Source organism: Triturus cristatus, chromosome 1_2, assembly GCF_964204655.1.
Source record: "Triturus cristatus chromosome 1_2, aTriCri1.1, whole genome shotgun sequence".
NCBI lineage: Eukaryota > Metazoa > Chordata > Amphibia > Caudata > Salamandridae > Triturus > Triturus cristatus.
The window spans coordinates 99219803-99232428 of record NC_140580.1 but is presented as its reverse complement, the minus strand read 5'-3'; the positions used below and the strand labels follow the sequence as shown (position 1 = coordinate 99232428).

General features: G+C 43.0%; 1 protein-coding gene across 2 annotated transcripts in view; it reads right to left on the bottom strand.

Moving 5' to 3' along the window:
- The window catches only part of TIAL1 (TIA1 cytotoxic granule associated RNA binding protein like 1), a 574257-nt gene that overhangs the window by 29851 nt on the left and 531780 nt on the right, over positions 1 to 12626 (bottom strand). For both annotated transcript variants that reach the window (XM_085602861.1, XM_085602871.1), the window contains exon 11: positions 4791 to 4930. In XM_085602861.1, the coding sequence (XP_085458987.1) occupies positions 4791 to 4930 (140 nt within the window). The remainder of the gene's footprint in view (positions 1 to 4790; positions 4931 to 12626) is intronic.

Genomic DNA, 12626 nt, shown 5'->3' with positions numbered 1-12626 from the left:
ATATATATATAGTGGATGGTGGGTAGTGCCAAAATATCTCTTAGTAACCTTCTAAACATGAGGGAAGATAGAGTGCAAAGCAAACATATTCCATTACCAAGAGAAAAAACATTAAAAGATGCTACATATACCATAGTAGATCTAGACATGGACATATTAGTGCAAATAACATTCACCAGTACATAGTAAAACAAAAAGCGGTCTCTACCTTAGTGAAACAGGTTTTGTAGTACTGCCTGACCAACAGCTGCGTCTGCTCGGAGCGAAGACTCCAGGCAGTAATGCTGTGCGAACGTGTGTGTTGTCTTCCACGTTGCCACTCTACAGTTCTTCTCCAGTGGCACTCCTGCAAAGAGAGCAGCAGAGGCTGAGACTGCTCTAGTGGAATGCGCTCGTACAGTTCGTGATAAAGGCTTGCCAGCTTTGTCATGGCAAAATTGTTTTGCATTTCCTACCCATCTGGCAACGGTAGCTCTGGTGACTGCAGTTCCTTGGCAGTTTTGGCCTTAAAACTGGTTGCTTTCAGCCAACCTTGACGCCGCAGGACGGCAGCTCCAGCTAATTGTCCAAAACTGGTAGTGGCAATGTCCATAGCAAAGTCAGCTCAGACGCTGCTCTTTCTCCTTCAGCGATGATCTTAGCATACTCTTTATTTTCTTCCGGGAGGAAGGATTTCATCTCCCCTTCATCAGACCATAGCTGTCGATCATATCTGCTCAAGATTGCTAGAGCGTTTGCCGCTCCTACAGAAATCGCTACCATAGATCGATTTCATCCAGACGCCTACCATCTTTATCCGGAGGAGAGGTAACAGGAGCAGACTGATTTCTGGAGCGCCTTTGAGCCGCCTGAGAAATTACTGAGTCTGCCTTAGGATGACCAGTTAGACAGGCTGGAGAATCCTCAGGGGCCCTATACTTTTTTTCAAGTATCGGTAGCACAGGGACTAAAGAGGCTGGCGTCTTCATTACTTTCACCCCCTCCTGCCAAATGTGATCAATGATAGGTATGGACCTCACACTTTTCCTGGATTGCTCTTTAAATTCATACAAAAAGCAGTCTTCTTGATGTACGACAGTTGCCAAGTGGAATCTAGTAGCAGCCCTCTCCATAATATTGTGGAAACCTCCTATGTCCTCAGGAGGTGAATCTGAAGGGCAAAGAGGTGGCGGTGATGGTGTTGGTATCACGTAATCATCCCAGTCATCTGCGGGTGTCGTAGGATCAGGAATCTCACCCTCTTCCGGTTCTTCGTCAGAGGTAACAGGGTCCTCTTGTGGAGGCATAGGGATACTAGGATTTGGCATAACAGAAGGTGGCAGTGGTGGTAAAACTGCTGGCTGTGGTGGTGGTGGCACTATAACTTCCTGTTCTTGAGGCTGAAATCTTTTTCTATAATCCTGCAGCATACTTTGGAGGTCTAATAGTAATGCTGGTGGAAATTGGGCAGGTGGTTGCACAGGCTGCTCAAAGTATCTATATTGCCGGTAATGAGGAGGAGGGGCTTCATACTGTTGGTAATATTGTTCCTCTTCGGCATAGTCGTCGTCCACCTGACATTTAACATTTAGTTGTGAGGGGCTATAAGCTGCTCCAAATTCACCCTCCTCATAATCTGTATCTTCCACGTCCAGAAGATTACTGGGCGGTAAAGGTGAAATCTTTGGAGTTTTAAACTCTATGAGCACCCTCTGCAAAACCGGCGTAAAAAAACCAGTATAAATTACTGCTGGTGAAATTCTGGTCGTCAACTGGTTCATAGTCGATGGTGGTATTGCTGACGGCGACGACGCTGGTGTCGTCGTCAACGCTGGTGTCGTCGTCGACGCTGCCGTCGTTGATGATAATGTTCCCGTCGTCTGTGATGGTTTTCTCGACGACGAAAGGCTCGTCGACGGCGCAGTTGACGTCGACGCCTTTGATTTTGAAGCTTTCGACGACGGAGGTGTCGTCGACGAGAAAGGTAATGTCGAAGTAATAGATCCCTTGAGACCCACCGTCGACGAGGTGATCATTGCTGAAGGCTTAGAAGACCACTTCGTCGTCGTGACAGTTGAAGAGGTAACAGGCAGGGTTAAGGTAGTTTACTTTCCAGCTTTCATAGAAAGTCCTGCCTGGCTGAGGGGACGAAATCCCTGAGGAGACTTTATATTTTTTCTCCTGATTAAGGGATTCTTTCGCCATGAGAGAGGTTTTAGGTTGTTTCCTTTTCTCCTCAGGCTGACCCACTGGCGACCTTTGCCTCTTATAAGACATGGAGGAAGTATCAGTCTCCGCATCTGAAGTAGCCTCATTCTTCTTATTAAGCCATAATAAAAGCCGCCTCTCTCTATCCTTTAGAGTTTTAGATGGGAAAGTGCGGCAAATCTTACAGTGCCTTGCTTCATGCTTCGGATAAAGGCAATAAATACAGTCTTTGTGGGCATCATAAATGTGAGCATTTTTCTTTCCACAGGACTGGCAAGGCCTGAATAAACCTTTTGAATCCGACATAATCCTGATAAAGTATAAGATATACACTTATCTGAAGCTGTAGAAACTGAGCCAGGCTCAGGGAGACTCCCTTACACAACGAAGTGCGGTGAAAATCTGAGGGACTCAGCCTCTCTTGGGAAGGTTCTACAGGGTGCTGGTAGCCGATTGGTTGTGTTTTTTAGTTTGGTCTATTTTACAAAAGGAGACTAATAGGCTATGCAATGCATGTTTGCATTCATCAGGCCTTTGGTTTTTTACTATTTACTGCTATGAGATTTGTACCGCGGGACTCCCATGGCGACGACGGGGAATGATTTAGGCATGTGAATCTATGAAAGATACCCCAATACTGGATAAGCCAAGCTCTACACGTTTTCTCTTCTTGGTGGATTTTGTTGGAGCACTGCACACACATTCCTCAGCTGAGGACTACACATGACCATAGCATAAACCAAACAACTCTCTGTATCCCTAACCCTTAAAGGTTCAAGATTGAAAGAGTTTGCATGGATGACAGTTTTGTGGTAGATGGTCTAGGTAAGGAAATAGACCATCTACCACAAAACAGTCTAGGCAGTAAATACACTGTATTTCTGCATAATCACCGAACATCTTTGCCCCACAAGTCTGGTAGGGTTTAAAGAAGTAATTTTGTTTTAGATGTGAATGACTTCTCAGCCACAGTGAAAAACCGAAAGTCGGTCAGGTATTTGATACACCAGTCTCCAACAGTCCCCCAGGGACAACAAAGAAAAAAAACAGACATCACTCCTGCTAATAGAGGCAAAGGTAATAGGTGCACAAATACTAACAACTTACAGGAGGTTGGGAGAAAAATATAAAGATTTCTATAAATGCAGAACAAAGAAACGTTCGAGGATTCCCAATTCTCGTTATTTGTGCTAAAAAAGGAAGACCTGTGAAGGCCTATGGGTGAGGGAAGTACAAAACCTCTTTACCACATTGGCTACAGTTTGGGCCTCGGAGTGAGGTAGATATGCGATACAAAGAACCATGCTAAACAGAGTGCTTATTACCACTGCTGTTTAACATTTACTACAGAGGAGTTTCAGTCCAACAAGGAATATTTCAAAGATGTCAATCTATGAAAGATTAAATGTTGGTGAAGAACAGTAAATGGCAAGAATGGGCTAACACAAAAATGGAAGAGTGCAAACTTTGTATTTTAATTTCAGCCTGGAAATCACAGTTCTCTTAATTTCACTACCTGGGCTTCTATCGGAGATATAAGTACTGCTTGACTCAGGGACTGTGGTCTTCCTTTCCTTTACGAGCCAATCGTACAGATAAAAATTTACATAGATGCCCATCTGCCCAGATGACCTACTATTGCTACTAATCATTTTGTAAAAATCCCTGTCACTGACATTATGCCTCAGGGCAACATCTTGAACTAACACACTTTTACAGCCACTGGCAAAATAATATCTCCTGTAGATTTGATTAATAAATATACAAAAATAGGCTTTCTTGTGCTTGATCTCTTAATCACAAATGGGATCACTTCCATGTACTGATCTACAGACTTCACGGGCATCATTCTAAGAATAAATCTTAGCATCTCATTTTTGGTAGGTCAAAATAAGGAGAATAAATGCAACCTTGTTCTGTTTCTGAGTGCTTACTTCTTGCACCAAAAGAATAATATGCTCTACCTTAATTTTTGTGTGTTTTGTTAGATGCCTGTCAAAATGAATATAGTCTAAAGTTTAAATGAGGCATTAGCAACTTTTGCTCCTTCGGACCCCCTTTTAAGTTTTTCTCTCTCTTGTTCTGGGTAAAAGTCTGATGGTAAAAAAGTGTCAGTGGGACCCACCTGCAACCACTGGTACAAATTTAAATGGTGTTCTGATTGGCAAACTCTTTCCAGTTTTTGGAACCACATCTGCCTTAGATTGTTATAGATTATTTGTCGGAGCCCACAGCTTCCTCTTCACAGTACTCAGGCTAAACAGCTTGAGCCTGAACTTTCATCCGAAGACAAAGTAAACTAGTTATTGGTCTAGAAGCTAGACTGCTTTTGAGTAGCCCTGCAGCAGGCAACCCCTATAACACTACCACTATATCCATCCCTACTGAGAAAATGGATTCAATGAAGATTCAAACAGGTGTGTTGAGGATAAGGCATTTTAATGGAGCGGTCCATGCGTTCAGTGCTATTGGGGTGGTAGAGGTTCTTCTTTTAGAGGGGAAAGACATCCTAGACAGGGAATGGAAGAAGGAGAGCTGAGAACACAACAACAGTTTTGGCTATAGGAAAGAGAAAAAAAGGCTGTCCTGTTAAGATAACTTACTCAACTCCAAATCCTGGTTGACTCCACGGCTGTCCATACATTCCATATGAGGGAACTTGCCATCCATTGGTCATATACTGGCTATAGGGTGGAGGAGTTCCATACATCTGGCTCCACTGTCCCCACTGGCTGTAGTCCACCTGGAAAGAATAACAATGTTGAAAGAAGTTTATTCTGAAGATTTAATTGTTCCTGTTTTAGGGTATATAATGGCAATTTACATTCATAGAATATCAGTAAGGTATCCTTGCTACAGTCTGGAACATATTTTGTGCAACTTTGTGACCTGATAGTTGAATAAAAGCTCTTGTTAATTTAGGGAAATGAAATACAACATACACCAAGCTCGAAATGCTTCTGGTCGTCGCCTTTAATTAGCAAAAGTACCAGATATCTGGCTAAAGAGGAATTATCACTCCTCCAGTAACAAAACCTGTGCTGCACGTAAAGCTGCTGAAAAACGACTTTCTCAACACCTTCCTGCGAGCCATATCAAAAAAGATGGAAAATAATCTGGATAAATGGCCTTTTGACCTTTCAAATGCCCATGGTCTGTTGGGCTGGGCACAAGCAGGCTTCTGTCCTCACCACAGAAGAGACTATGGTTTAATACACTATGGATTCACTTAACTAGCAGACAAGATGCAGACATGGAAGGCTCCTTTTATTACACTTCTCTGCTGCAGTCGATAGAGCCAAACGACATTCGAAATCACCGGCTGGCGGCAGACGGGTTGACAGGATCTGCCCTCAAACAGTTCCAATCCTTTATCAAATACATACAGTATCCTTGTCTCTATTCAGCTCTGCAGCCTCTACACCGAATTATGGGATACCAAGGGCCGAGACATTTTCCCAATTTATTTTAATTGTATTTTACTAGCAATGGGAGAACTGGTGCGGCCTTTTAATATTAAGGCATTCTCCTATGCGAATGACACACAATAAGTTTTGAAAAACGTCAACTGAATAAAGATAGAACAGCGGTATTATTGACAGGTTGGAATACTTCCTGTTATTCAGAAGCCTGCTGGTTAACCCCTCTTGGACCTCTGCCAATTGAGTCCTGTTTGACCAAGACTTTATTTTTTTAGACCAGGGAGCAGAATGTTTAATTAGTCTGTTTCCTCATCACTTAATTACTGCAAGTCCATCTATTTGGTGCTTTCTGATAAGGCACAATGTATGTTACAATCTCTTGAGAATGTAGCAATGAGATTGATCTGCAGTCTTTGCACATTTGTTGACTGCACATACAACACTTCATTGGATCCAGGTTAAAGACTGCAATTGTAACTATGCCTGCTACATAAGGCTTTCCAACATAACAGCTCTGTATCAGGGTCACAGTGGAGCAGCATCAAATTTCATATTGGGGACAGTTCAGGAAGTGGGTAAAAATATTTCTGTTTGATCAACAGTCACCTGTTTTTTAATGAGATTTCAGGACCCCTACAGAAAGATGCCTTTCTGAAAACACTGCGCTCTTAGAAAAGATTTCCATGAATATTTAAATCAAATGTTAAGGATTTCAAAATCTGCATAAAAGTAAAGAAACTGCTGGTTAATGTATCATACAGCCATTTCCATAAAAATTTGACAAATAGAAAACAAACTCACATTTTTTCAGCATGGAATGAACAGTTGAGTACGAATATTTAACTTAGCAACTTGCTAATTTATGTGGTCTGAAAATACTTTTAAGTAGGCACTCATTTAGATTGTGGGAGCAAATCTCTAGGGTTGTGTAAGGTCAGGACCAACTAGTGTGCGTGTGTGAGCTAAGTACACGAGTAATAGTATGTTGTGAGGTAGTCAATAGTTAAGAAGGCATTAAGCTCAGATAACAAGATAGAGCTGAGTGCAGCCTAGGCCGGCATTAGCACAAGATACTTGTATGTTGGGTAATGGGCTGAGACAGGTATACATTTGTTTTTAGATAGAGATGTTCAAAACATGCTCAGGTAAAATGCCATCAGGGAGCCTCAATCCCTATCAGTTTAATAGTTGTAGTGATGCCCTAAATAATGTCAGGCAGTGCAAAGAATAAACCTTGACCCCATAGAAAGAACAATTATGGAAAGCAGCTCCGGATCCTCAAAGGACACAGAAAAAAATGCAAAATTCAAAAGGGTGCTACTATTTGGTTCCAGTCACGTCACACCTGCGCTGTTTCCGGCGCCACCTACCTGATGGCTTTCTAAATCCAGTTTGCCAGTATTATCCATCAACCTACCTACCAGACGATACAGACTGAATGACCGCTTCAAATCCATTTCTTTTCAAAGCAGACAAAAATTCCAGTTGAGCTTATGGAGTACTGGGAATGCAATTCCTCCTTACTTTAAGAGGATACAAGGGAACAATGATCATAGATGTAGTATTCATAGTTTGCTGACAGACAGTCTTAGTGTTCCACCTACTTCTACCTTCCTACCTTGGTATACTAAGCTGTACAACATAAATCCCTCCTCCTGAAGGTTGCTTCACTAATTTGTTGCAGGTCTGCACTATATCAATCCCACACACAAGCGCATATGCATAGAAGAAACTCTCAAAACAAGACCTACCGCCAATGACTGCCACAATTTGTATGTAAAAGCTTGCATTCTACCCTATTAAAAGAGTAGGATGGGTTGTTTTCTGGCTCTTGCTGGGGACCCATGGCAACTAATCCCTCTCATCTGAATATGAAATATCAAGACTAGGGTCTCCTTCCATGAGAGTACTACTGTATATGGACAGAGGACTGTTTCTTCGCAACTTAAGATAAACTTCAGCACAGAAAACATAGGTCACTGGATGCCTGTTCCACAAACAGAAGAAACAAGACTTGCAACAGTCAACTGCTGACAACTGCCTGCTTCAGGCAAATTCTTAGAAAATCCGATCTGAATGAATATTGCAACACAAATCCTTGATAACTGTAAGGTTAAGAAAAAGTACATCCCTTTTTTAGGCGTGGAATAGGTTTAAAAAAAAATAATACTTGGGTGTGGTGGTTGGTGATACAAAGGTAATTGGGGGAGCCCGATCAGACAGAGGTGTGGTCCAGGAAGCTCTCAAATTATAAATCTCAGGACTAACCACAAACCTTTCTGGCAGGTTCTACTAACTTCCCACACTGCGGTCAAGGTGGATGCACGTTTAACCTGGACTCACCTGACTCGCGTTAAAAGGAGTTCGCAACCACCAGATGCTACTGGGTGACATATAGACAACAAAATCTCGAAGAAAAACTAGACTGGAGGAGACACTGAAAAGCAGGTGTGGGAAACTACCTTACAGACGACGTGAAAGAGAAGAAAATAGGCCAGGAAAAGAAGCAGATAATCACAAATAAATTGCAAATTTACACCACAGATGTTTGATGTAGTGAGACTGAACACTGTATAGAATTTGCTTATTTAACAAACACTGCGAGAATGGAGTTCTTAAATATAATCTAATTTAGTGTATTGTACAACCACAGATGAGTTGGCAGTAATGTATTGCCTGGGGTTTGAGGTCTGTGCTACCCCCTTGCTGCAGAGGTGAGCATTGCACACATCGCTTGATCAAGGTCCATTTGCAGCCTGTTAAGGCTTGGAATCTGAGCACTGTTGGATTTGAGGATATCGTATTGGCATCGAGGGGATGCTATAGGGCTGTACGCCACTCCCATAGATGTAGGAGTGTATGTGGAAGAAGATGTGTGCCACGGACCTGACTTCACCTGGACGTGCAGTTAATAGGTTAAAAGAGTGACAGCCCTGTTGCACCCTAATGTCCAATATTTAGCCCAATGATGTCCAATGGTCATGTCCAATTGTCTCCCTTCTCCAGGGAAAACACTAAACAGGAGAAGCTCCCATTGTGCTTTTTGCAATACTCGGGGGGAAACAATCCCGGTGCCCAGCGCTTGGGTAACTTGGAGGAAGATAAGTGTCTTAACCTGCTGGAGTTTGAGGTCATTAAAGGGAACTGGGAAATGAAGGGGAAGGAGTTGAAGGGTAGTAATTGCACCCGTGTGACTGGGCTGCAGATACTCAACCACACAGTTTAAGATTGGAACCGGATCCCGTGATAGTGGCTCCTGATGGGTACATATATGATCCCTTGTTGAGGCCCAAAGTTACAGTGCTATGCCGCCACAAATAATTTCTAGTCTCCTGGAGTTCCCTATCTGGGTGGCTGGATACTCAAATGCTTTTCCCTCCGTAACCGTGACCAACCTGAAAATTAGCTGGAGAGACTACTAATGGTTTAGAAGCTTCTGTCATGACTTGACAGAGGGGGTAGATCTTCCTGCTAAACATCATCATGTGATGGACACCCAAGTGCACGGAGGCATGTATTTTGTGTGCGAAAGAGTGTATAAGTGATATCCAGTGACTGGGAGGGAACATGCTCTTGAGGCTACCCTAAGCCCATCATCACAGTGGTGTGACTTACAATGGCTCACGAGCCTCTGAATCTGGGGAGCTTTGTGCACCACTACAAGACAGGTACAGCTATATTGGAAACAAGACAAAGCATTTTAGAACGGTCTTCCATAGGTATGTCCCTGGATAAAAAGTACAGAGACGCAGTGACCGATGTAAACAGAATAAAGGGAGCTGTGGTGGTTGTCAGAAAGAGGGATTAGGTAAACATCGAGGGCTGGTATTTTCTGTGGTTATAGTCTTGGCTGCCCACAGGGTGGATAAAAAAAGGAGGTTATATTGATTATAGGCATCTCTGTAACCGTCATCATAGGATTGTGCCTGCTGTAATGTTGCTGTTCGTTGTCACAGCAGCTCTGCTGGTGAGGGTTTATGTACTTCACCCGCTATGATATTGCCACCAACAGAGCATGAAATGGCTCGAATGCATTAGAGAATTCTAGAAGAGAAAGACTGAGAAGCAAGAAATAGACAGAATGATGTCAATGAACGTGTGGTGTGACCCATCAGAAACACAGGCATTGAGGGTAAAAATCAACTGAAAAATTGAACTCTTGCTACAACGAACTTTTGGTACAATGAACTACTGACTTTGTTACATGCATGTGTGCACACACCTGGCTCCGTTCTTGATACCTACAAAGTCAGGTGAGGCCAAGGGGTTCTTTGGTGAAGGATTGCCTGGAATGGTGTTTGGAATAGATAAGGCAGAGAGCACAAGGTAAGGGTAGCTTCCTAGGGTCTCAGGAAAAATTACAGAAATGCAGGAGCACATCTTTCTGTTACTCTTGTTCGCACAAGATGAATGATTTATGGGGTGAGCGGTCCTCTTTTGAACATTCCTGAGCAAGCCCCTGTCCACTCAAAAGGGAACCCCTGAAATCTTTGAACGATAAACCTTATTATGATACATCATATAAAGAGACAGCTTCCTACACCGCATCAAGATGCATTGTTTGCTAACAATGCTAAAAACTGTCAAACTAATAACATTGAAAAGTACTTCGCCAATTACGTAGTTCTTGGTGTTGAAATATATCTAAAAATAAGTGTAATTTTTTCTAAATTGATCTCAAGTTTCTTCTTGAGGGTGTCTCATTTATTGACTCTGTGTGTTCAACAAATGCATTAACACTACCTTCTGATAAGGCTAAACTGCTCACCCACACTACCACAAAAGAGTATTTGGGATTATTGATTTAAGGCAAAGTCACAACCTTTGGTAGGAAATACGGTGGTGTAGGGCCATTGCGCTGAAGGAACCTGTAGTTCACTCACTTGACGTGCTGATGAAATCGCAATGAGGAAGAGGATCTTTAAAGTCAAAAGTGGTGAAGAACAGCGATATATGAACTAGATTGAAGTACATGCAGGTAAACATCAAGGCCAAGTTCAGGTCCCATTGCGGCATCAATCAAATTGGGAGGAAACCTGCATCGCATCTTTAAAGAAATGCATGACAAGCGAAGACAAACAGTGAATGATCTGGCAAACAGAAGGGCCAGAAGGGTAGATAAATATTCTTTGGACATGCCCACCGCAAGTCCTTGCTGTGCTAATAAAAGAATAAACAAAAGAACATCTGCGAGATCTCCACTTCTTCCAGTTGACCTCTGCAACCCAGCAGTAGCACACCTGTCACAACTGTGAAGTCTAGTTGGGGAAGTGAAAGTGGTCTGTTGTAGGTCAGGCTGGTGTTTGCCACTACAGGTGATCCTGAGCAGTCTCTTACTAGAGCTAGATGGAGATGGAGAGGCCGCTCTGATGCTGGGCACACTGAAACCTGACATCCACTGCGGGGCTCACATATGCCATCTGGCATTTGGAATGAGGAGGGTGAACAAAGTTAGGAGTCTAAGAAGCCTCAGAGCAGTCTTTACCAAGACCCAGGATTCAGCCCGAAACATTGAGTTCACATCCTGAAAGTTCCAGAATTGCAGTAGAAAAGCCTTGAAGTCCACAGTGTCCCAAACAGCCCCAATGAAGGGAATCATTCAGCATAGGTATGACATCGGCTTGTTGAAGGAAAACCCCAAGATGTTAGGAGGTTACCGGTTGCCCAGAGGCGACGACTGACTGCAGTGAGCCAGACAGTAGCAGTCAGTTATCGAGGTATGAAGATAAATTGATGCTCGACCTCTCAAGATGGAGAGCGACCACCACTGTCATTTTCATCAACACCAAGTGGCAGAGGTAAGGCACAAAGCGAGCACAGTAAATTCAAAGTGTTCTTAGCTCATATTGAACTGCAGGTAACGCCAGTGGTACTGCAGAATGGGTGCATGAAAATAGATAACCTGCAAGTTCAAAGACAACATCCAATCTCTAGTGTTCAGAACTGTATGAACCTAAACCAAGGTGAGCATTGGAATCTCCCAACTGTAGGCCCTTGCTGCCCCCAAAGGCGTACCAGAGGTAGTTGGAACTGCACTGAAGATGTGCAGCAAATCATCTTTGAAGAGCGCTATCAATTGCAGGGTTGGCAAAAGCCTAGGAAATTCAGGGAGTGCCAGGAGCAGGTCAGATTCGAGCAACAGCAGAGGAGTGTTCTCTATCAAAACATATCAAGCCTTCCAAATAGACTTCAAGTGGCAGGATGGAGGCGAGTTCTACTTGGCCCACTTTCTCTTATGTTTAAACATCAGCCGCCTCAAGGTCGGAACTGCACCTGGGGCTTGGAGCAAAATCTGTGCTTTAAAGTTGACAGAACTTTGCCTCTTACTCCTGGAATCACCTTTGGGTGCACAAAGACATAGTTGTCGTACAACTTAGAATCATGGCCGGAACCAGAGCACCACAAACCGATCTTATGCGGATCCATGGCAACAGTTGCTTTCTGCAATCTCGCCATTGATTTAATCCTGTTTTCGATAGGGACAATGTTTCCTAGCATACTATTAGCAATTTAGAAGTCGTCTGAAGTCTGAAAGAGTTGGGAATGGAATTCCGGATCTTTGTCAAAGGATGAGAACAGAAAGAGCAAAGAGTGTGGACAGATGGCTATTATATGTGGTTACTCTCCATCACTTCCAAGGGCAGTGCAAAGCCACACAATGCCACATAACTTGGCCTGGGAAAAATGATACAAAAATCTCTAGATACAGTGAGGGGCCCTGAGATATTATGAAGGTGGGGAATCTGCTGTTAGATATATCCACGTAAACTTGATTTTTTCGATGTTCTTTTTTAGTTGGTGGAGAGAGAGAGGATATTAGGAAAAAGTGTTTTCTATGAAGCTTATTTAACATTCCCACAACTCCAGGGGATGTGCTCGAGTCCAATGTGAGGATAACACCTTTAGCAGGAACTAGATTTAATGGATTATCTTCTCATCACTTTTCAGTTTCTAGTCCATTTGCAATTAGCAAAAAGTTCACTGTGCAAACGTTATGGATCTCAGAGTAATCTTATC